The 26,042-nt window shown below is 40.8% G+C and overlaps 1 protein-coding gene across 1 annotated transcript in view; it reads left to right on the top strand.

Moving 5' to 3' along the window:
- The window catches only part of THSD7B (thrombospondin type 1 domain containing 7B), a 772,830-nt gene that overhangs the window by 367,596 nt on the left and 379,192 nt on the right, over nucleotides 1-26,042 (top strand). Inside the window, exons 7-8 of the mRNA XM_027590003.2 lie at nucleotides 19,819-20,010; nucleotides 21,731-21,965. Of these exons, the coding sequence (XP_027445804.2) occupies nucleotides 19,819-20,010; nucleotides 21,731-21,965 (427 nt within the window). The remainder of the gene's footprint in view (nucleotides 1-19,818; nucleotides 20,011-21,730; nucleotides 21,966-26,042) is intronic.

Genomic DNA, 26,042 nt, shown 5'->3' on the forward strand with positions numbered 1-26,042 from the left:
TATCTTTAAAATCATGATTCTGAACTCTAGGTCCGAAATCGTACTAATGTCTGTATTGAGTACGTCCCTGGCAGATGGTACTACCTCTTGTTCTTTTTGTTGAGGTGATTTTTTTCTGTCTTGTCATTTTGTCCAGAGGAGAATAGATGAATGAGAGAACAAAATGTTAACAGGGTAGCTACATCCCCAGAAAATATACTCTAAACAAATCAGAAAAGACCTGAAACCAGTGGAAAAGAAAGGGAAAGAAAGAGAAAAAAAAAAAAAAAAGAAAAAGAAAAAGATAAAAACAAACAAAAACAGAACAAAACAAAAAAAACAGAATATGATCAAATCTGATCAGGCTGGTGGATAGATCAGTGCCACACACTAGATTTTGGGTGTATTTTGGTCTGTTAGAAGAAAGTGCCTCCCAAAATTTTAAAGAAAGAAAGACTTATATAATGTACAAAATAAGGGTTGATACGATGAAGGGATGGAATATGAATGTAAAGAGAAAATTATAAGAAATTTTATAAAAGGAATTGATAAGAAGTTGTTTGAAAAAAGAAAGAAGAGGATTAAAAAAAATGAAAGAAAAAATAAGTGGGGAGAGAATGTGATCAGGCAGGAGACTAGAACAAAGCTATATACTAGAGATTTAGGGTATATTTTGATCTGTTAGAATAAACTGTATCTCAAAATTTTAAAGAGAGAACAACTTATATATATATATATATATATATATATATATATATATATATATACATGCCAAAAATAAGGGTAACTACTAATATCAAGGGATAGAATATGACTCTAAAAATGAAAAATAAAAAAATTTTTTAAAGGGATTGATAAGATGGTTGAAAAAGGGACAAAGAAAAATTTAAAAAAAAAGACAGTTAAAAAAATTAACTTTGAAAGTCTAAAGAATCATGGGGAAAATGCCATGAATTCTATGTGCAGTATTCCACTAGTGCTGGCGTTCTCCCGTTCTCGTTGATCGGTAAACTTGGTCTTGGCTGGCTGTTCTTGCTGATCTTCTGGGGGAGGGGCCTGTTGCCGTGGTTTCCAAATGTCTTTGTCAGAGGTGGAATTGCCCCGCCCTTTTCAGTCCGGGCTAAACAATCTGCTGGGGTTTGCTCTCGGGAGCTTTTGTTCCCTGAAAGCTTTCTGTACAGCTTTGGAGGACGAGAGTGAACATGGCGGCCTCCCATTCTCTGCCCGGGAGGAGCCGAGAACTTGGGGCCCCGCTCCTCAGTGCGCCCCCCAAGAAAAGCCGTCAATCACTCCCATCTCCCCGGTCTCTGGCCGCACTCCATGCTCACCCAGCCTGTGACCGAGCATTTCTATCTCTGGTACCCGACTCGGTGTGGAGTCTCCAAACCCAGCAGGTCCCTGCGGTGCGCTCCCGCGCCACTCCTCCCAAGGGAGGAAGGCGAGTCTCCCTGGATCTGCCATTTGTTGGGTCCCTGCTGGAGGAGCAGTGGCCCAACTGTGTCACGGATCACAGTTTATGGCAACCCCGAGCTGAGAGCCCGCTCCTCGGCTCCGTCTCTGCAGCCGGCTTCCCCGCTCTGATACCTGGGAGCTCCGCTGCACTCAGTCACCCCCGGTCTTTGTGTGACCCCGAGGGTCCTGAGACCACACTGTCCCGCGACAGTTCCACCCCACGCTTAGCCACTGGAGTGATGTCCCTCAGTGGAGTAGACTTCTAAAAGTTCTGATTTTGTGCTCCGCGGCTCTACCACTTGCCAGAAGCGGTGGACCGAGGCCCCCTCCCCCGCCATCTGTCCTCCCAAATCGCCTCCATTCACTTCTCCGCACATCCTACCTTCCAGTAAGTGGTGCTCTTCTGTTCAGAGAGTTGTCCCTATTCTTTTCTTCGATCTCCTGTTGAGTCCGTAGGTGTTCAGAATGGTTTGATCCCTAATAGAGCTGAATCGTCTGTTCCTTCTTGAACGTTTGTCTTATTAAAAGGAACTTGAATATGACACCAAAGTACAATCTATAATTAGATATAAAATTAAAGTTTTAATTAAAAATTAAAAAAATTTCTTTGCAAAATATACTCTTAAAAAATGGGGGAGAAAACATAGACTATGAGAATATATTTGCATATCACAAGTCTGATAAAGAACTTGTATCCAGATGTTGGTTTGCAACCCCAGGAGCTTCCTGGGTATAATCTGAAGCTGGCCCCTGTAAGCACAGGGCAGGGAGAGACCTAAGACAGAGGCGGGCCATTACTGATTGGTAGGTACCACTTTTAATAAGCAAAGACACCTTATATACAGGGCTGTCTTGGGTGGCTGCAAAATGAGATTTCTGATCCTCCCTGCCAAATCTTAAAATTTATATGGAGTTCTTAAGTGGGTTCAGTCACATATACTGTCTTTGTGGTCTCACTACCACATCACTGTCTCAAGGCTGTGTCCTTGGGCTTCTGGGAGTGAAGAAGGCAAGCAGAATGCACATTCCAAGGTCAGGGGAGGGGGTGAGGAACGTCTAATTGCTTGTGTCCAGGTCACCCAGCAGTTAAGACTTCTTCATGACCTCCTGCAACACTCCATCCCTTGTGACCAGCTCTTATGATGTCCCACAGTGCCCCCTCCCACAGTGTGCTCTGAGAAATCAGCAAGAGGTTTCACTAGCATGGAGGTGGCTTCTTTGGCAACAATGTGGCCACACTGGAGGCAGATGCCAGATGCCACAGTGACGATACAGGCACATGCAATAGAAAACATAGATTAAGACACCGATTTTCAAAATCAGTGACAACTGTTTCCACCAAGAGCCCCTTGTTCCAAACCATTGATTTATTAAGTCCTCTACCCTGAAGCTCAGATCATTCAGGGTATCCTCATGTGATTTAATAAAGATGATATATTAGCATACTCCTCAGGTTGAACACACAACATTCTGTTTGGAGAACAGCACAGGTGCCTCCTTGTGAGGTAGAGTAATGTCCAAGGCCAACCTGTTTGGGAAGACTGCTTTTCTCATTAGAGGCATTTCAGTGTTCAGAAAGGACAGACTTGTTTGGCTATGATGTAAGGCTCTCTGGTGGATTTAGTAAGGGCTTCTATATGCGCTGTAACATCCCCCAGGCCACGGGTGGGAAAGCAAAGAAGGCATCCAATGATCAGATCAGTGGAAAACAGAATGTGCCCGTCTGGCCTTGGGGAGAGGGCGATTGGCTATTGTTAATGTGGGGTGGATTCTCTCCTATGTCCAGGGAAAACCCAGGGTGCAGCAGCCCAACCATGCGGGTGGAAGCCACAGCCAAAAGTTTGTGCCACATAACCACTGGGTCCCGTTCAGGGCTACTTAGTAAGTACCTGGCAGCCATCCCAGTCAGTGCCAAACCAGCCACGATCCTCTAATATGACAGAATGACTATATAGTTTTGGTGATATCCATCCCATATTCCTTGTACAGTTGAGTTGGTTCTGTCTAGGGTGATTTTTCTGTTCCTAACATAAGGCTACCCAGGTGTTTAGTGTCCATAACCTGGGGTAAGCCACATAGACCTGTCCCAAATCTGAGCATAACCACCCATGGCTTTGATGATGGTGTTTTTAGGATGCTTCTGGTCAGCAGTCTGATGGGCTGCCTGTGCAGTTTGATTGACAGTAGAGGAATACCTGTGTCCACTGTTACTGGTAGTGTGTGGCACAGATTTCTGGATCAGTATTGGTGATAGCAGATAAATTAAGAGTACTAGTCCTAACTTATTCTTCCTTAATGTATTGCTGTAGGGCTTTCCAGTCCCCTCCCTGGAGTGGCAATGCCACCATGGCAGTTTGGCAAGCTAGAGAGGGACAGCTGCCCACATACTCAACAGTTGTGTTGATTCCTTTGTTGGCCATATGAGTGGGTCCACTGTAGAAAAGTATTTCTAACAGGTGTCCATCTTGTGACCAGACACCATAGGAGCAGCAGAAGTCTAAGTTCAAAAAGACAAATATTTCATAGGAACTTGTATAGGAAGCCGTTCTTCTATAAAAATTACACCTGTAAAATAAAAAAAAAATAAAAAAAAATTAAAAATAAAAATTACACCTGTGGCCTAATGCTTAGATGTTAATGTGGCAGCAACTTCAGGAACATGACCTGGTTGTGCACACCACACATGTTGGCTGGAGGAGGCAGCATTGTTAAGTATGAAGAGATGGATTGGGGGTGATAGGCCAGACCAGGACCTTTCCCTTCTGCCCTCTTTCATGGGTCATGTTCCATTCCAGCTCTAGTGCATTTCAACAGGTCACCTTACAGCAGGACAGTGGGATCCCAATGGAGATTGAGTACCCCTTACCAAGGGGTACAAAGTAACACACCCATTCCATTGCAGATTCCTGTAGATAACTCCTTTCTCTGGCATGAAGGGGCTTGGTGTTCTCAGCAGCACAGCATGCTGATCCACAGTGAGAGATGGAGCAATGACTGTTTCCCGAGACTTCCATACACCTTCATGGTATCTGGTGCCTCAGCAGAGGTCCCCAGTCAGGTGTATGGAACAACAGGCTCTACTGGTTGATCATTGAAATGTATTAAAGCTTGGGACAGTACTTGGCAGTCTACCCGGTCAAGGCAGTTTTACCTGTTATTAATTTAATGTGCTGTTTTAATATTCCACTTTTTCTCTCTACCAACCCTGCTACTTGCAGGTTGTAGGGGAGAAAGAACCTCTATTTTATGGCATATTCTTTTGCCAAGTCTTGCATATCATGACCTTCAAAATGTGACCTCTGGTCACTGTCTGTTCAACAAGCACATCCATACACGGTACTCTTCTCTAACCCCCTAACGATGGCAGCCTACTTTGCATGGTGACAAGGGAAAGCTTGGGTTAGGTCCGATGCAGTGTCCACACAAACCAGGGCATATTTAGAAACTTCACTCAGTGGGGGCCAGGGCCAATATAATCAATTTACCAATCCCTCATCAGTTTGGAACTCTGGTGGATGGCCCCAGACTTCTTTGGCACTTGCCTTGGACCTTGTTGTGAATACACAGGGCCTGCTGTTACTTCATTAATCAAGTCACTGTATTTCAAAAGCAATCTGGCATCCTTGGCAATATGCCACCCACCTGGGCACTGTGGTGGCCACTCTTTCTGTGCACCTAAAGAGTCCGTTGCTAAGGCTTGGACCTGAGCAGAACAGCAGCTTTGTGATCATTGGGGGTGTCAGTCTCATGTGAGCTGAGATAAGGAAGACAGTGAGGACTGCCTGAGGCTCCTGCAGGAGAATGCAAATGTCTTCCCACATATCCTGACCCCACAAGGGTTTATTCATAAAATCATCTACCCCTTGGCTTCCCATTGTCCGATCTGTAGGGTAAATCCCTTTAGAACAGCCTAACTGACAGTGTAAAGGGTTCACAGCCCCAGCTCATGAGTGTTCACTGGCCAAACCACTCTAAGTTCGGCTCACTGGCTGCTGAGGTTTGTTCTTGTTTCCATCCAGATGGTGTCAGTGCTGGGCTGAATAGGGATCACGATCCCTGTGGACAGACTGCCTCCCCTAGACCCATCTGTATAGCAGGCATTGGTGGGAATTTCCTCCCCTCTCTCTATCCAGGCCACAGGGGCCGCCACAGTAAGGACAGGGGCATTTGGAGGATCTACACATTTCTAGAGACAGTGGGCTGGTGGACAGGGTGCTCCTCTCCTGCAAATCAGTTTGCCACTTAGCCAAAAAGGGTTTGAACCATGGCAGAGGTGGGTTGATGGGACCTATTCTCAACCCACCCTTGATAGGAAGGGAAGTTCTTACCTTGATATGTTGCTGTTCCTTTGAGGGAGGCTCAACCTGCAGGAGCTCTGTTATACACTGCTAGGAGCTTTTCCTCTATGGACCAAAATCCTAGGGGTACTCTCTCCTTCCATTCTCTCTGCCAAGGTGCCCAACCCATACCTACCAGAGTCACGGACACATGTAACTCAAATGGTAGCTCTGCTTGAGAGATGACCAAAGCTCTACTCTGCTTCATTAGAGTTTTGTCTTCTCAAAGGCAACTTACTGTTCTGATTCCTAGTCCCTTATGTGTCCTTTCTTTACCAGGTGGTATAAGAGATGGAGGCGCTGTGTCAAGTGGGGAATAATTGTCCTCCAGAACTCCCAAATCTCTATGAAGTCTTGCTCTGACTCACGTTTTTAGAGGTTTGATGAGCTTACATTTTATCAGTCACAGCTTCTGGGACAACATGCACCTCCCCTGACCAGATGACTTCCAAAAACCTTAGGGTGGTTCCTGGGTCTTGAATTTCTGTGGGTTTACCACCCATCCTATCCCTCACAGATAGTCCAGCAAAGCCTGCAGGGTGTCCTGCCACAGAGGCAGTCTTCACTTGTCAACATTATATCATCAACGTCATGGGTCTATTTTACTAATGTGGGGAAGGAAAACAGGAACAAGTTCCATGATGTATGGTGGGGCTGTGCAGGTAACCTTGGGGAAGCACTTGAAAAGTCCACTCTTGCCATTCTCGCCCCTTTCATGTGGAGGTAAATTGATTTTGTGATGGCCTGGGGTATACTGGGAAAGGCATTTGCCAGGACAGGGTGGTGCACTCCTATGACCCTGGCAAAGGCATCTCAAATAGTGGCAGTGGTGGGCACAGCTGCATGGATGGGGACATTACCTTGTTCAATGCTTGGTAGTCTGAGAAAAAAAAAAAAAAAGCTTGGTAGTTTTTTACCAGCTGTACCAGGCTATTGAAAGAACTATGGACAGGATATACAACAACCATTCAGGGCAGTTCTTAGGTAGTTTCTCCGACCTCCTTATGCCCCCAGGCAATTTATATTGTGTGACAATTACCACTCTTTGTGGGGATGGCAGGCTTACTGGCTGCCAGTTGGCATTTCCTCTTAACACTGGTTTGATGATTCTAACCCTGGGGTGGAATTCACTGATAGAGGTCTGCAGAGTTTGACCTTGTAAGATATCAGTGCCCAATATATTCTCTGGTACTGGAGAGATAAAAGCCTCATATGGGGGGGGTGAGTTGAGAGAATGTCCAATTTGCAGTGTCAAAAGGACCTCCCTGACTATAACTTTTTGTCCTCCCTTTTGATGGCACTGAAGGACCAGAAAACTTCTGAGGGTGAGTATATGTGGCTCCTCTATCCTCCATACCTGTCACCTTTTGTGTATTTCTGGAGGACTACCGAATACTGAACTCAACATGAGGTCTCTAGTTTCCTCCAGTGGCTCTCACCTGGAGGCAGTCTTGGTCTGCATCCTGCCCTCAGGACATGGGAGGCACTCACACCCAATAGGACTATATCTCTGAGGCCTCTGCTGGAGCAGGTCAGGCATCATGGGTGGTAGGGGTAGATGGGGCAGGTCTGAACTATTGTCCAGGTTTTAAGGCTTTCCATACACAGCAACCAGCATTAGGTTGTCAGTCTATCTGTTTACGTGAGGGCCATGCAGCAATGAGGTCATTGCTTTAGGGTTATTTTTACCTGACCCTTTACAGCCAAGTGGGATAGCCTTTTGGCATTCTGAACTCCTTCTGTCTTGGGTCTTCTCCACAGCTCATGTGCATTCCTGGAATTTGTCACTTCCCACCAGATCAGCCAATGGGTTGCTCAACACCATAAATGTCTTGTCTTACAACTGGGCTCAGCATGTATATCAGTGTCTCATACCAGGTACTGGGGGCAGACTGGAGTATCTTAGCTTTCATTCCTGTAGTGAATGTGGCCTGATCAGGACAGTGTGTAGATGGCCTGTCTCATTCCCAACCCTCCCCCCAAGAATTTGTTGTACCTCCTTTATAGATTTCCCTCATTGGGCCAAGCCTCAGTGCGGGGTAGAGTCATCCAATGTATAAGTCAAGTACCTTGAATCCTCCTCGTACCATGCAGGTGCTGCCAAAGGGCAGGAGGTATGGGATGTTTTACATTACCTCTCTCTTTTTTCTGCCCTGTGGAGAAATGTTGTGGTGCCCTTGTGTCCCCTAACTGCACTAACCATGTCTGGACACTTTCCCTGGCTTTTCACTGGAACTTGGCAGCTGTATCGATAAGGTTAGTAGGCTCATATTCTCTCGTCAGGAATGTTTCCTGAATTGGGGGCTGCCCACTGGCTGGGGTGGTGGTTGCTGTGCTTTTGCTTTCCTTTGGATCAGGGGTCAGAGGGCATGGGACATCCCCCCGGTCACTGTCAATCACAACATCCCCCTCTTCATTCTCCTGTTTTCCCAGAGATTCCACTGCTTAGCGTCCCAGTCAGGCTTTGTCACAAGTGCTTGGACTTTAACTGCAGCAGCTTTTGCCCTCCTAGCTTTGCAGAAGGGCACGCTGAGGTCTCCAGCTGATGATCCTGCTCCCCCACCTTGTCAGCCAGCCCCGAAGCTGGCAGAGCATCAGACCACCATCCGTCCTTCTGTACCCTCAGCTCTTCCTCCAACTCTGGCACCCGAGCTGCAGCCTCTAGTGGGGCCTCAGTGGCCAGCCCAACACAGTAGAGGCCAGCCCACCGTGGCACCCTTTGTTCTCTTCTGAGCTGCAGTGTGCTGTGCACAGATCTCACACAGATGTGTTAAAGCATCACCCCTGTTGTCTCATAATAGTCCACAAGCATCTAATATATGGGTCCCTCCTCCCCACATAGAGGTTGATGGCCAACTCGTGCGGATGCCTCCTTCCTGCCAGGCTCACCAGTTGTTAGTTCACAAGCTTCTTGGGGCTTCCCAGGTGTGACCTGAAACTGGACCCCATATGTAGAGGGCAGGAGGAGATGGAAGAAGGAAGAAGATGACTTCAGATTGGTAGGTGGTAGGTTTAATGAGTGAGGGACCTTACATACAAGGCTTGTTTTGGGCAGCTACAAGATGAGTAGATTTATACACCTGCCTGCCAGATCTTTAAAGTTTATATAGAGGTCTTAAATGAGTAAGTTCAGTCATATATTCAGTCCAGATGGTCTCAATACTGCATCAGTATCTCAAAGCCATATTTTTGGGTCAGCCTCCGGGAGAGGGAAAGGCAAGTGGAATGCATATTCCAAGGACAAGGGAGGGAGTGAGGAGCCTCTGATTGCATGGGTCCAGCTCACTGGTCCACCAGTGGTCACATCCTCTCAATACCAGACTTTATAAAGAGCTCTCAAAACCTAACAATATGAAAACAAACAACCTGTTTTAGTCAACTTTGGTTGCTTTGGCAAAACCAGATAAGGTGGCTTAAACAAGGGACATTTATTTCTCACAGTTCTGGAAGTCCAAGATCAAAATGCCTGCATACCTGGTATCTGGTGAGAACCTGCTCCTTGGCTTAGAGACAGACACCTTCTTACTATGTGCTCTTCTTTTTCTTCTTATAACGACACTGATCTTATCATGAGGGTTCCCCCTGTCTTGAAAATCTAAGCTTAATTTTCGTCTAAAGGCCCCACTTCCAATACCATCACATTGTGGGTTCAGTATATGAATTTTGAAGGAACACAAACATTCAGCTTACAGCAAAACCCAATTACAAAATGAGTCAAGGATTTGAATACACACTTTACCAATGAAAATATAGAGATGACAAACAAGCACACGAAAAGATGTTCAACATCATTAGCCTTTACGAAAATGTAAATCAACATTTCAGTGTAATCTCACTGTATCTCTGTAAGAATGATGAAAATTAAACAAAGAACACCAAAAAAATATGGTCCTATCAAGCATTGGTAAGAATGCAGAGCAACTAGAATCTCCATACATTGTTGATGGGAAGGCAAAATGGTATGGCCATTTTGGAAGATAGCTTGGCAGTTTCTTATAAAATCTACACTTACATATCACCCAGTGTTACAATGGACACCTAATTATTTATGACCCCCAATGAAAACATATATTCATCTAAAAATCTATGTGAATCTGTTCATAATCACCAAAATGTGGAAACAACCCAAATGTCCTTCAGCAGGGGGAATGGATAAACAAAGTGTGCTACATCCATACAACAGAATGCTACTCAGATCAAAAATAAGTAAATAAATAATAAATAAATAAATTCTTGATACAAGCAATAACATCGTTGCCCCTCAAATGCACTTTGTTACAAAGACTACATGCTGTATAATTCCATTTTTTTAGTGACATTCTGGGGGGAGAAAAGCAAAACTATAGAGACAAAGAACAGATCAGTGATTTCCAGGGATTAGGATTGCTGGGGACAGATTGACCCCAGAGGGGCAGCACAAGGATATGTTTGTGTTGATAGAACTGTTCTGTATCATGATAATGGTAGTCGATACAAGGCTCTATGCATTTGCCAAAACCCATTGAACTATACAATACAGAGGGAATTTTATTGTATGTAAATTAAAAAGTTTGTGGATAACGATAAATAATGAAAAAACCCACACATTGGCAAGTTTTCTCGTGTGAGTACCTTAATGAAGTTCATTTCCCTTGACTTTGTTTTTCCATTTCTCAAAAATTTATTCGTAGGAAATCAATCAATGTTATGGTCAAGAATATTCTTTGCAGTGATATTTGTCACAGAGAAATTGAAAACATCTTAATTGTGCAATGATAATGAGGTAGCTAAATAAATTATATTTCTTGTTTACAGGCATTCAAATTATGTTTCTGAAGGTTAATTATATAGAAAGAAATGATCATTCTTTACTGCTATACTATCAGTTTACTCTATTGACTTACCCAGTTTAACTTAAAAATATTGGCTCTCAAATATTTGCAAACCTCTAGACAACTTGTACTTTCTAAAGGTATACCACGTATTCAAGCTGGTCCAGATCCTTTTCTGAATAGCTAGATGTATAAATAGACAGGTAGATAGACAAACAGACAAAATGAATAATATTGTTTCTGCCTTTATACTCATTTCAGTTCCTCTGTTATTTTTTCTAGCTAAGACAAAATTAGGATGGAGAAGAGAGATAATATCTTTGATCCAAATCATTTTTCTATTTGGGATATCCTTTATCCTCATTTTCACCAATAATAAAAAGACACATTATATATAAATGGTGCTTTGCAATTTCCAAAGTATTATTTTACATTAGCCTCTTTGATCTATCACCAGACCGAATAATATAATCAGGGATGATAGCAGTGCCCCTCCTACCACTTATCCAAGGCATCCGAAGCCTAAAAAAAGTCTAACAGTTCTCTAGGGCCACATTTTGGTTAGGCGTTTAAGGCAGAACTCAAATCCAGATGTCACAGCTCCTCATTAAATATTCTATTCTTTATAAGTCACTGTTTATTTAGTTCAAGATTTTCCCTTTTGAAGAAGCATGTCCTACATTACATATTCCATTATTATCATTCTGGATTCATCTTGTAAAAAATACAGAGAATCTCTATAAATTCTCATGACAAACAGTTTCTCTACTAAATGGATGTCATCAGATTGTTTTGAGATGTAACAGCATGCTTTTTTTGTCATTGTGGACAAGACCCATCCCCCCACATCACCTGATTTCTGAGCTATCCACTGTGTCCAAAGATCAAGATTATTATACCTTGAATGCAAACAGATAGTATAAGTCTGTGCCCCAAAATGGCATTTGAAGCTCTTTTCATGAGAACAATAATCCTTAAAACCAGGATTCATATGTAAGAGCCAGGCATATGGGAGAAAAGTGTTTTGTAAATTTCAAATAGCTCCCTGTAGATATCAAGATGGGAAGCCAAAGGACTCTATACAGCTTTAGCATCAGCCAGAGTTCTACATTGGCCAGTTTCCGGGGCCAGAAAGGAGGAGCTTAGAGAGGATATCAAGAGAAGGTACACAGATGAGTTTCCCTGCCCCCCCCTTCTTTTGCCAATGAAATATGGGGCCGTGAAAATGAAAACTATGGATGTTTCAGGTAGGTTAAAGGGAAAGTAAAAGCAGAGGGACTGTTCCCTTGCTTGACCCTTTGGGAAGCAACTGTGCACACACGGTTCCCTGTACCACACATATAGGAATGGGGCTGCAACAGTGAGACAATGGTGTACTGTGTTTAGGCACAAAACGGACACCAGAGCTCACCACTTACCACACTCCCAATCTGGTCTCTCTGGGCCTATTTAGGACATGGGGGCATCCCAAAATCCCTTTATGCCCCAGTGTGGGATGTGGAAGTGTTGATTGCCCCAGGAAACTGGAAACGGCTTGGAGTCAGGTCTAGATGAGTGTGACGTATGGGGACTAGAAAATCAGAAGCTATGTCGGAGACCCTGGAAATTAGCAGTAGAGCAGGTGCCTGTTTAAAAACTAGGTACTGATATACAGAGACCAAGTCAATGGGAATATTTTAGTAGGCACTTTAAATGGCTATATTTATGTTTCCCCATCCCTTCCCAATTCCTGTCTGTCAACCAGAAATTGGGGCTTGTGAGTAAATTGATGTCATTTTTAGAAAAAAAAGTTATTTTCCAAGGTCCAATTTTGGTAGATGTCAAAAACAGTACTATATAGTAATTTTTTCCCCATACCTAAGATGTAATTGAGTAATTTTCAAACCTTTTACACAAACACATGAAATGGTGGTTACTTTCTTCTGGAACATGTGAGTAAGCCCAAGGAAATGTGACATTTCATTGCTAAGGCATGTTGTTAGATTTTAGTTTGTTTTTTGTTTTTTCTTTGAGCAATTTTAGTTTGTTTCTGGTGTTTCTACTCTTTTGCATTTTCTCTCACCCTGAGTAACACTTAGTACGGTACTCATGACCTAAAGGTATTGTAATCCCCTACGCTTGACTGACTTACTGGATCAGGCCTTGTGTAGCCACGTACATAAATTGTCCTGACAGTGGGTAGAAGATAAGGAGTGTCAAGGAAGCATCATATTTAAGAAACAGGCTCTAGAACTTGGTTGCCCAGGTCCAAATTCAAGGTCTACTATTTTAGTTGTGTTTGTCCTTGGTCAGGTTGTTTTACTTCTCCAAGACTCAATATTGTTGTGTCTATGATGAGCATAATGATAGTTCTTACCTCATAGTATTGTTGTGACATTTAAATGAGCTGATGTGTGTAATTCACTTAGAGTAATAACTGACATCTGCTACATATGGTGCATGAGTTTACTGTTATTAATGCTTTGAGGATTACATGAGTTAATAACGACATGTAAAATGTGAGATTGTGCTGGGCACATTCTAAGCAATCAAAGTGTTAGCCTCTGTGATGATGTTATTATATGCTGGGGAACTTCATATAGCTGCTCAGTTTGACAGGCTTCTGAACAAGCAGCTCACCTGCCATGTAGATGAAATTTTAGCTAACTTCTGGCTTCTGTAAACATATTTACCTTGGAAATATCGTCTTCTTATTTTTAGCTGTTGTTTTTTACCAGTTCTCTTGAGTCCCCCCATTCATCTTAGCCTTTGCTCTTATGTTCTCTTTCTTTCTCTTTTATTAGCTATTAGAGTTTTATTGTTTCTTTTTAACTTTATGAGTATCCTTACATCATTATTATATATTTTGCTTTAGCTTGTGTCTGTGTTATTTATCTAACCACACATTATACTGTTTTTGCTGAGTGTCCCTAGTTTCCTCTTCCTCTCTGGTCTTGCGTTCTGTCTTATTCTACCATCCTTCCATTCTGAGCTTTTTTTCATCTGCTTATCATTTCCATTTTTGCAAAGGATTGCCATATTCTGTCCCACCCATGATGCACTTCCCAGATCAAGGTGCCCACCCCTTTGGGCTTATTCTTTCTAATACTAAATTTATTGGTTAGCTGACAATAGTTTGTGTAGTATCCCTTCTTTATGTTTTGGCATCAGCCAGAAGTAATGTGATGAGGAGTGCGCATGTGAGGTAGGAGCCAGGAAGTGGTCAGCATCATAGATAAGGGTATAGTTCATAATGTCTAACAGATAGGATTTCCAGTCCCATTTCAGACACTTACTAGCTATATGACTTTGAGCATGTTTTTGTTTGTTTGTTTGTTTGTTCTTGTTAACCTTCCTGTGTCTCAGGTGTAACAGTGGTACCTAACTAATGATGTTACTCTGAATATTCAGTACACCCCTACATTAATGTGGTTGGTGCAGAGTATAATACACTGTATGCTTTCTCAAATACCAGATGCTGATGTTATTTTATGGCAGTTGCTTTTGTTTTTATTATTAGGACCCTGATAATACCTAACAGCGGGTTTCTTTGTCTTCCTATGTGTGTCAGCTAGGTAGACAAATACGTTTCAAATCGTGACAGGAAGAAGCAGAAACAGTCATTGTATTGCTGGCATTGCATTGGTGCACATAGATTGCGCTTAGTCCTTAGCTTTTATTTTATCTTTTATTGATTTGAAATAGAAACATTTCCTTAGCTGATTAGGGTCTCAGTCCAGAAGTGGCCAGGGGCTGCTTACCTTTAAGAAAGTAACATTTAAATTTAAAAATGAAATTAAGTGCATATCAATTCCAGTAAATTTACCATGTATTATCTGTTGATATCTTACTCAGCTGTCGGCAAGCATTTAATCAACATTTATTGGCATTCTTTTCTGAGATTTAAATAGGACATAAAATTTTATGACATGTAGAGTGTTTTCAATAACTGTTTCATTATTTTCCATGGATAGTATAATAACATACAAGAGAAAATATCAATAAAGTACCCAGAGTGCATTATTTGGGGGAGAGCAAGGTAGTTTGAAGTTTGTATAATGACAAATGTTGGTCTACTTTCCAAATTGTACTGTAGATTTGTGAATAGCTGGGTTTCTCTTTTCTTCCTCCATTTTGTTTATAATCCTTTCTCTTCTTGTACACATAATATAGGTCAGAAAACTAAGAATTATAGTTGTTTGTTCTTTTATTATGAAAGATAGATAAGGGCGCCTGGATGGCTCAGTCAGTGGAACGTCTGACTTGATTTTGGCTCAGGTCATGATCTCAGAGTCATGAGATCAGTCCCCTTGTTGGGCTCTGCACTCAGTGAGGAGTCTACATGAGATTCTCTCTCTCTCTCTCCTTCTGGCCCTCCCCCCACTCATGCTCTTTCTCTCTCTTTCTCCCTCTCTCTCTCTCTCTCTAAAAGAAATAGATAAATCTTAAAAAATTTAAAAGATAGATGGTACTTCATAATATTAAATTCTAATTCCTTAGAGGTCACAAAACAAAGAATGTTAATAGGATATAGTATATAGCATAGGTATGGTTTAAATACTAGTTTGCTATGGAAAGCCCAAACTCTAATAGCTCATTAGCATTACATTTAGATGGTTGCTTGACCAGTAGCTGTAGAGTTTGCATGAGCTCTTTATACTTTAAGTAGTATTTGAATTGGAAAAAGAAACGTTTTTAGGGAATTGTGAGTGTATTTACATGCTCAGGAATCTTTACTTCATCTAAGTACTTTTGCTTTTAGCTGGAAATGGGAAGAGAGAAGGACAGTAGTGTGAGCTATGGCCAAGACCCTAGTCATCTGGCCATCTATGCCACAGTCCCCAGAATCACAAACAAAACAGTGATTAATATGACCCTGAAATTTTACTCCTGGGCATATACTGAAAATAATTGAAAACAGGTGAGCAAACAAGTACATATATAAGCATGTTCATAGCAGCACTATTCACAATAGCCAAAAGATGTCCATCAGCAGATGAATGGATCAATGAATTGTGGTAGATACATACAATGGAATATTATTCCATCATAAAATGGAATAAAGTAGTGTATATGGTACAACATGGATGAGCCTGCAAAGTATTATGGTAAGTGAAAAAAGCCAGACACAAAAGATCAGAAATTGTGTAATTCCATTGATACGGAATACTCAAAATAGATAAATCTGTAGAGACAGAACATAACTTGATGCCTGCCGGAGTCTGAGGAGAGGGGATAATGGGGAGAAAATGCTTAATGGGTAAAGGGTTTTATTTTGGAGTGATGAAAATGTTTTGAAACTAGATAGAGGTGGTGGTTGCACAGCATTGTGGTTTACTAAATGTTACTGAAGTGTTTACTCTAAAACGGTTAATTTTATACAATGTCAATTTCACCGTGTTAAATTATTCAAAAAAACAAAACGGAGTGGCCACATTGAAGCAGCATCATATCCCATATTCTCAGAGTCACAATTGGTTTAAATAAGTATACTCCATGAGGAGAGAATGTGGAGTTTGTTATTATTGATCCTAGGGAGGCTGATGAGGGCTGGAAGCAATTTCACAGTTTTCTTGAAAGATGAATTCAATTTCCCTCTTAAATATATTCTATTTTATTATGACATTAGATTATCAGAGCTTGTGAAAATCACTATTAATGGCTAAGTTTCTGTCCCATGTGCCACTTTATTTTCCATGCTTGCCTGAGATTTCAGTTGGTCTCATTGATCCATCCGAGAAAATGAAAACAGGAAAGTATAAAGATGCTCTTCTTTTGAGATGGATTCTCTCTGTACAATGGGAAGATAATTATACTGATGTGGATGGGCAGATGAGGTTATTCAGACTCAAGTGCTTTATTTTTGGCTCTTAAATGGTTTAGATTCACCAACCATATAAATAAAATGATCTGGATAATTATAAATAGTTTTTATAGTTTATGTGAGCCAGACTGTGAAGCTGTTGGTTGTTATTTGTACACATATATGAGTGGCAAAGCAAGTGCTTTCCATGGCTGTAACATCAATCTCTAGATTTTTCAGATAAAGAAGGCCGTTACGTTTTTGTGGATCACATCTTTGCAAACAACAGTTTGTTTGTTTGTTTGTTTTTTAAAGCTTTGTGTATATTGAGAGCCATCCATATGCTAGATGCCTTGCTAGGTATGTTGCATAAATGATTTATAATCCTTAGAATATCCCTGAAAGGTGTTGTTATTTCTTTATTACAGAAGAAATAACTGAGGTTCAAAGAAGTTAAGTGACACACTCAAGAGGATAAGTGGTGCTAGGATTCCCCCTTTTTTTTTTAATTATTATTTTGTTTTTTAGGATTCGCCTGTGGACACTTAACTGTATACAACTAGGACACTTTGTAATGAGGATCCCATCCTGCAGCTCACTCACAAATTACAGATCCTGCTTATGACTAGTGGTTTGGTTTCCCTAAAGAAAATCTCATCTGTTTGCTCACATGTCTGAATTAGCCTGTATAGACAAGCTATCAAAATGTTGGCGGGATTATTGACATTTAACTGCACTGAGGAAATAGGTATATCAGTTTATGTGAAAGCTTAGGTTTTACAAAGGATTTGAGCTCCTGACATGAATAATGAGGGTGCTGAGTGATGACTGGAGAGGATGTTAAATTTGGGTCTCTGCAAACCTGAGCAACTGGGAATTTAAGGAAGGCAGAAAGATGACAGAAGTTGTGTGTCTGTCTAAGTCATTCAGAATTTGATGTCAAATCACTCTTCCAACGTGGATCTTCTCTTCTCTTCATGCAGCTTCCCTATTGTCTTCTAAATACATGGTATTTTCCTACCACCATACTTTTCGCTGATACTTTCATTGCCTGAAGTACCCTCTTTCATTGCCACCAAGTTTCGACCTTTCTATTTTTCCTTGTTGATAGCCTTCTGATATCAAGCTAGACCCCAGAGGACCTTCTCTTCCCTGAGCTACAACCGTATTTTCTGTTTGGAACTTGGCATTTACGTTTGGACTAAGTTTTCTTTGTATGTGTTTATAGCTCATCTCTGATATGAAGCATGAACTCGAGGGGGTAAATAATAGTATCTTCATTAATTTTTACCTCATCATACACCTTGGACATAGTACATGCTCATCAAATAGTACTTGATAATTGTATAACTCTTGAAGACAGAGTTTTCTAAAAACATATTCATAAAAATACCACTACTAGGAGATACTCTTCTCAAAAAAGGATGGTCATTAGTCAGATAAGGCTGAAAAACACTACCCACCATTTTCACCCTGGGAAATTTACACTGTACATTGGCATTTTCAACACTCTCAGTAGTTCTTCAGTAGTGAGACCAAGTTTACTGTTTTAACTCAGTTTTCACAGCTTTCTCCCACTTTTTTGTAAGAGCCCTACTAATACCTGTTATTCCTCAAAAATGTCCTTTGCAAGACACTGCTTTAAAGTGCTTTGTATTAAAATTATGTTAATAATATTCACAAATGTGGAAATTAACTTTTGATTAGATGCAGGTTGGGCATTTGTTTGGTCTCCTTGCTTCTGTACTTGGGAAAGTACTACCTCTCAGCTGTATTGGTGTGTGTGTGTGTGTGTGTGTGTGTGTGTGTGGCAGAGAGATAGTATCTGTGTGCATGTATATATGTGTGTAACATACAGTGTGGACTCAACCTGAAAATAGATTAAGACTGAAAAGAGAATGATTGCAACTGGTCTTTCAGCTTGATTATCTGCTAGAATCTCTATTACTTCCCATAATATGCTTGAAAAGTTTTATTTGTCACCTCAGGGGCAATGAGCCTGGCCTCATTTACAAATATGAATGCAGATATTAACAGTGTACTGTCTTCTCCTCCAGGCAGTCTTTCTCACTGTCGGCTGGTTTTATTTACTTCCTCAGCAAAGGAATATCCGTCTCCTTAGAATTAGACACAATGTGGTTAATGGAAAAAGCAAAAGCATTGGAGTCAGAAAGTTTTAATTTGATACCCAACTCAGGCCTGCATGACCCTGAGCAAGTTTTCCTTCCAGAACCACTGACTCCTCATCTATAAAACAAAATGGGTTACACCTGCCTCCAAGAGCTTCTTACAAGGACAGTGCCTGGCACAAAGGAGATGCCCCATAAATAGTAGTCCCCTTTGTACTTATTTTTTGCCGCAAGCAGATGACAGGAGAATTCCACAGGTATAAAGTCACAGAGACAAAACTGCCTCCTTCCTATAGATGCCATTCCACATTCTGTGCGGTTACTTCAAACTATAAATTATATCATTATTCTTCATGTCTTTTGTTTTTATGAGGTGACAGTGAACAGGGCAAATAGTAAGAGTTGAACTATTATCTATAAAGAGTAACACTAGAATTATAATAGTGACCTATTCTTATATAACCTAAAGGAGAATTTTTTTTAATTATTATAGTTATTTGAGATATAGAAAAGTAACTTAGAAATGATCCCCTTAGTCTTAACATCTGTTCATTGTAAAAACAAAAACAAAAAAACCCCCCAACTACCCCCCATTTTATATATATATATATATATATATATATATATATATATATATATATATATATATATTTGAGTAATTCCTCAGATTATTCAGAGGCGGAATAATGAATGTATTATGGAAAATTTCAGATGGGCTTTCAACTTTGTGTCAACATTATACAATTTTAACCACAAGTCCCTTTCCATTGTGGTTTGGGATTATTTACCACTAGGTCCAAACAGAACAAAAGAATTGTCATCTGATAACCTTGCCTAAAGTTACACTTTTGGAGGTAAAAGCACCCAAAGGTAATTAGAATGATGTAGTTCTTTATAGTATAGGATAGAATGTTCCACATAAATTGAGGTTTGCAGGCCAACAGACTATTCTGGCCCCTGTTTTGCAGAAAAACATATACTTATTACACATGGTTGTCAGTAGCAGGTCAATCATGTCTATCCGTAGCCATCCATGGCTCTGTTGTTCCTAGAAGAAGCCCATTTTGTCCCTGCGAAGCATGACAAATGAGAGTTTTGCTGTGGTATCTACCTTTCTAAATGCCAAATGATCTCCTGGCAGTTTTTCTTGACATAAATATTATGAATTGCTGAAGAAGCCATCATTTTTCACACTTTATTGGTTTAGACACCTGGTGAAGTCTTCCGGGCTAAACTGAAGTAACAGGGGAAGCAACATGCCTAAATGTTCCTTGGACTGTCCTCAGTTGTGCAGTAATGAGCATTTGTCTCGATCTGGTTGCTTACAGGAGAAGATGTATCAGGGAGTCTCTGCCCAGCATCCCCGCCTCCAGAAAGGATGCCTTGTGAAATTCCCTGCCGAATGGATTGTGTGCTGAGTGAGTGGACAGAGTGGTCATCCTGTTCCCAGTCTTGTTCAAATAAAAATTCAGATGGGAAACAGACCAGGTCAAGGACTATCCTGGCATTGGCTGGAGAAGGTGAGTAATAAGAAAGGATTCGACAGTGGAGTCAATTGCTGACTTACTATTTTTTTTCTAGTAGGCAATTGAGAAAGTCATGTAGTAGAAGTAGTCACGGATAGGTGATAGCTCTGTTGCCTGAATCAAAATTAAGTTTCATTTCCACGCATGCCTTTTCTATTTAATCCTCTAGTTGATCTAGACTGGGTCCTATATTTACATGAATTGTCTTAGCTCAAACCTATGTATAGGCCATGGCAGTCAGATGGATGTTATTTTTCATTGTACTTTCTTGGGGACAAAAAAACCAAAGTTTGATTGACACACATCCAGCTTCAGGTGGCTCATACATTTGGGAATATAATTGGAATATGTCTGGTAAAAAGAGCTCCAAATGAGGAATCAAGAGACATGGCTTCTTGAACAGGCACTGCCACTAACGTCGGCCTGATTTCCTGTTCTGTCATGCTGGCATGTTGTGAGAGGGAAGAATATGAAGGCTCTGAACATGGCTTTGAAGAAGCTAAAATGTGCTATGGAAATGTAGACGGGTGACATCAGAACAAATTAGAGGAGCAGCTGTTTCTATCATTTACAGCGATGGTGTGTGTCCCCAGACGCACATGTCCTTTCTTTCAGGCTCTCCCTTGGCTTTGTCTGCCTATGGCTCAGTTAGAACAGCAGGGTGGTGTGGCCACTGGCTGTGAGGAGCTCCTTTTGAAACAAGATTCTGTTCTGTGATCCTGAAAAATGGGGCCAGGGTCAAGATGAATGAAGATTTTCATATTCTTAAAGTGCAGTTACTTCACGCTCTTGTCTTTTATATTTCTAGAAGGAGAAAAAAGTCAGTAGTATTTAATGGGAAAAAAATAACAAGAATAACAAAACCAAGGTCACAAATCTTTTCGAGCATTTGGCCCACTGAATAAAACATCATAGGGTGGAAGAGTAGGAAAAAAATCAATATGTTAGATAAATGCCAGTTTTTACATGGGTATAAAAATGTGAAAGAAAAGACAGTAATGAAGTTTGATTGTCTGACTCACCCAAGAGCGTAAGGATGCACATCTGTCTCGTCTCCCTGCCAGTGGATAACCCATTGTCAGACATTATTTCAGAGTTTAAGGATGGGCTCTCTTCTGCCAAACTTTAAGAGACACTTCTGGATTTCTCAAATTGCATAAAATGCATTGCTTGATGGAGGATGGGTGTCTTAAAATGATTCGCTGAGAAAAATAATGCTCTCTTAGGAAAAAGAGGCCAGATATAGGCAATGTGTGTGTAAGTGTATATGTTTGACCTAATACCACTTTAAGGTCACGGGCTAGTGTCTCTAACGGACTAATTTATGTAGTCATCATGTAGCACTAAAATAAAAGCAGATTTCTTTGGAGTTTATCTCAGAGATACATGATCCAAAGGTGGGAAATAGAATCTGGTTTTTGTTGTTGTTGTTTTGTTTTGTTTTTGGTCTAATCAATGTGTACTGCTGCTACTGTTTAGGAGGGAAAAGTACAATAGATTACCCTCAGATTGTTACTCAGGACAAAAGGATCATGGCCCTAGAAAGGGCAGAAGGTACGGTACAGAGTCCTGGGCCTTTGGAATCCTGTGTCAAAAACACCATCTTTGTGGACCATTAAAATAGCAAAAACAACAAAAATAAGAACGACATAACAGCAACCTGGTAATAACAACAGCAACGACTATGTATTCTTTTGTATTTTGATTTTCACAGGTGGAAAACTGTGTCCCCCTAGTCAGGCCCTCCAAGAATATCGTTCATGCAATGACCATTCCTGTATGCAGCTTTACTGGGAGACATTGCCCTGGGGCCCCTGTTCTGAAGACACGTTGGTAACTGCCCTTAATGCCACCATTGGCTGGACTGGAGAAGCTACCTGTGGTGTGGGCATTCAGACACGGAGGGTCTTCTGTGTCAAGAGTCACGTGGGACAAGTGATGACCAAAAGGTATCACCAATAATTTATTGAAAGTGCATGTGATTATTGCATGGTTGAGTATTTTTAGTCAAAAACATTTATCAAGCAATGAATATGATTCGGTCTGTGCTGGGGGAAAAGGAATTTGTTTCATTTGACTCTTAACGACTAGAATTTATCTCTCAAAAACAAAGGTAGAAACAGTTAAAATATGGATCATTAGTAAGATTATAATACATGCATTAGCTAATGGAAAGTAAATGTGGCCCACAAATATTGAATCTGTTTGAGTAATCAAACATTTTCTTGACCTCATCTCAGTATTTTTGGCGTTTTTTCAATCATGTGAAGACTAGGTCAATGTGAAGGTAAGTTCTCCACTTTGAAAGGATAGGGTTGTGTTACACTCTTTGTTGGGTTCCATTGATCTTTTGTGCAATGGGCACTAAATCCATATAGCCGTGTGAATAGACTAATTCATGCCTGTGAGTAGGTTGCAATCTCATACATGGTAGACTCTGTACCTGAAGATCTAAATCTAAAAAAAAAAACAAAACAAAAAAAATAGGATAACTTGGACATGGGAGCTAGAATATAGATATCAAAAAGGGTCAGGGGCAATTGCAAGTGATAGAGGAAAAAGAGTAATTAGGCAGAGAACTCAGCTGTGGGAGTTTTATCGCTAGACCAAATGAGGAGATGTGACTTTTCCTCAGTCTATGTGGGAAGCCTCTGGAAAAGAAAATGTAAAGCACCTATGAAATATGCAGTGACTGGGTAACTGCCCTGTCCATGGAGATTTTCTAGTGGATGTGTTTCAACTAGTCTCTTCCTTGTGGTAGAAGACTCTAGCCCTGTCACAGGGGTGATATATCCCCAGGATGGGCATGCTCAAGCTTTTGTCTAGTGTCACAAATGAGGCAACTTAGAGCGCTTCTCCGGGAATTTCTGAGTTGGGAAAATGAATCCCTCTCTTCATTCTGTTCATGAGGCTCTAAGTATATGCATTGACAGTTGCCATAGGCATGGTCCTAAAAGAAAAAGGCAAAGGGAGTGGAAGTGATGCTCAGAAAGAAGCAGAAACTGAAGCAGAACATATCCTGGCAGCATCAAGCCCTTGTCCCATCTCACTAAACATGCCCCTACCCTTCCCGGCAATGTGGGCAGGCACATTTGCTCTTCCACCTAATTCAGTCCAATTTGCGCTGCTGTCCTGGGCAACTGAAACACCTGATTAATTTCACCTTGGGCCACCTTGACACTAGGCGCTGGGCCTTATCCACCCTGGCATGGAAACCACAAGAGTTGTGTAAGGAAAGTCATAGGAGCCCAGTTAAGGGAAGTGAACCGCTGCTGGCCGAAGCAGTACAGACTGGCCAGGTCCTGCTGGGTTGGAGCATCCGATGTGCAGATGGCTCTGCAGATGCAAGCAGAGATGATATGACTTGCAGTGAAGCACTGTCCACAAGACCTCCTCTCTCTCTCTCCCACAGGGCTGGAGTTGGATGTTCTTAATTGCCGCAACCCCAGACTTTGGCACAATGTCTGGCATATAGTTAGTGTACCATAAATGACTTTGGAATCCATGACTGAACCAGATTGATGTGTAGGAAAGTTACAGGGTTCAACAAGGATTGGATATGAATTGCAGGAGATCGAGAAAAGCTGATATCTCTCCTTTGTTCAAGAAAAATTACTTGATCCACCATCATAATTTTGGCAAAGGGGACTGCCGTAAAGAGTAATGACTAGATCGGATGTATCACCTCCTACTCTTATTCATTCATAAATGTTATTTCTGCTTTAGACCTGACTCTACATTGCTTGTGCTGTTTTTGGAATATCAAATGACGTCCGTTGTGTTTTGCAACTTGCCTGGTATGCATAGTACTACATGGACTGATTGAATCAGTGGGAGTTATAGCCAAACATGGACAATAATGTTTTACATATCACCTGGCTCAGGTGAAAATCTAATTCACAGGGTTATGGTAAAATCCTTAAAGGCTTGTAAAGATACTATTCAGACATGAGAACTTTTATCTTGAGAAGGATTGCAGCCTTGATAATGTTCATTTTTATGATGTAAATTTTCAGCTGCTTAAAAAAGACACGTGAAATATCAGCTTGAATATACAAATAAAATTAAATATGGCTTAGGTATAGTAGTAAACTCTACATAAAATGCAGCAAACTATTATTCCTTATTGTGATGAGAAAATTTAGCATGCCTGATGTCTGATCTTCTGCCTGACACAAAACTTCTCAGCTCTGAACCAGAACAGGAAAAATCCACTTGATACAAGTACAGTTTGTTTATTTCTTAGCAAAGGGACATTAGAATTAAGAGTGACACCAAGTAAATTGCCACATTTAAAAGACTATTTGGACATGAAAAGTTGGATTATATGATCAGGAAGCCCCTTTTCTATCCTTATAATTACTTCAAATGACAGGTGTTGTTTTTGTTTTTGTTTGTAAAAGCCTGAGCACATAAATGTTATTATTGTGAATAACCCCTAGTTTTGCTCAGCTTACCATCACAGAAAAATGAATCGTACAGATGTTTTCCCTAACACACACACGTGTTACACACACACACACACATTGCTCATTACTTTTTACCCTGCTAAGGAGGCTGGAGACTTAACAACTTAGGTTGAATTCTTACTGTATGTCTCCAAACAACCCTGCTAAATATGAGGAGCCTGGATTGACTTGAGTAAAATTAATTTAAAAATTTTAGGTTAAGGAGATTAATTGAGCTAAGAAATTAATACCTAGTGTCCACTGAAGCGCATAGTGAGATAGTGAAACTATCAGCAGTAGAAAATATCTTTTGTTCTGCCCTTCTGAAAAATATATATTTTTTGTTCTTTTTTATGTGAAAGCTATTACAGTAGAAAAAGATTCCCTGCCATTTGTGAAATCCTTGGGGTGGGGGTAGGGGACTAGAAACAGAAAAGGAGAAGGAAACATCCTGAAGAAAGAGGGGCCTTCAGGGTACAGAGAAAGAAGCATGTCTCCATGGAACGGTTGGGCTTAATATAATGTGTTTTATCTCCAAGCCCACTGCACTGGAAGGCAGAGTTCCTTGCAAGTTCTTGCTTCCCTGGGTTGGTGTTTTGGTCTCTATGCAGTTGTATAGGTGAGACTGTTACCATTGTATGAGTAATAGAACTGATCATATCAGAAAATGAGAACTAGCCAGGGCAGAAGTGGAACAGAAGTGAGAGCTTATTGGGATAGTTCCGGGGTTTTGTTTAGTTTTGTTTCACTATTCATTGTTTTTTTTTTTTTTTTTTTTCAGTCGCAGTATACAAAAAAGGTAATCATAATAAAAAAGATTAAAAACATACAGTTTGGAGCCTTCCTAAATCCTGATAAGGCACTTTCTGCCTTTAAAGTGAAAACACCTGGCATTGTGTGAGATATAATAATACAGAGCTCCATTTAAACATTTAATGTGACAGAGTTGGCAGGTTTGCCCCACCTAGCTGAGTGAGACGTGCATTGGTTCCTGGGTCAGAGGACTGATCAAAGAAATGGAGCATCATCTCTGCATCTGGATTATGGAGGCCCAACTGAAAAATGGCAGGTCTTTGTAGCTCAGTTTGATGCATTTCAGCACAGTGCTTATAAGGAGCTGAAGGCTATGGGGCGACAACGAGATAGTAGTTATAGAGCATTCCAGTGCTGGTCCAGGTAAATATATGTGCTGAAGTGAAATACATTCATCCTTTTATTGAAAGCACTGCCAATCTAGAGTCTGAGTGTTACATGAAGTTAGGAAGTATAAATTATGACAAAAGCCAAGGGGCCATACTTTGTTTACTAACTAAAAAGTGAATCCATATGTTTCCCTAGGTTTTAAGGCTTTAATTTTGTTTTGGAAATGGCTGGATAAATGAGCCTAATATCCTCAGGGATTTATTTGTCTTCAGGCTCCAATAACATTGAATACAATTCAATCATTCACTTACTGTTATTAAATATTTACACTGAGCTAAAATATGGCACTTTTAAGATATAAGATGGAATTCCATCAAGGCATTAAAAATTAGTTTATGTATTGTGCATACATACACAGGCACACAAACACACAGA

Source organism: Zalophus californianus, chromosome 3 (assembly GCF_009762305.2).
Source record: "Zalophus californianus isolate mZalCal1 chromosome 3, mZalCal1.pri.v2, whole genome shotgun sequence".
In the NCBI taxonomy this organism is placed as follows: domain Eukaryota; kingdom Metazoa; phylum Chordata; class Mammalia; order Carnivora; family Otariidae; genus Zalophus; species Zalophus californianus.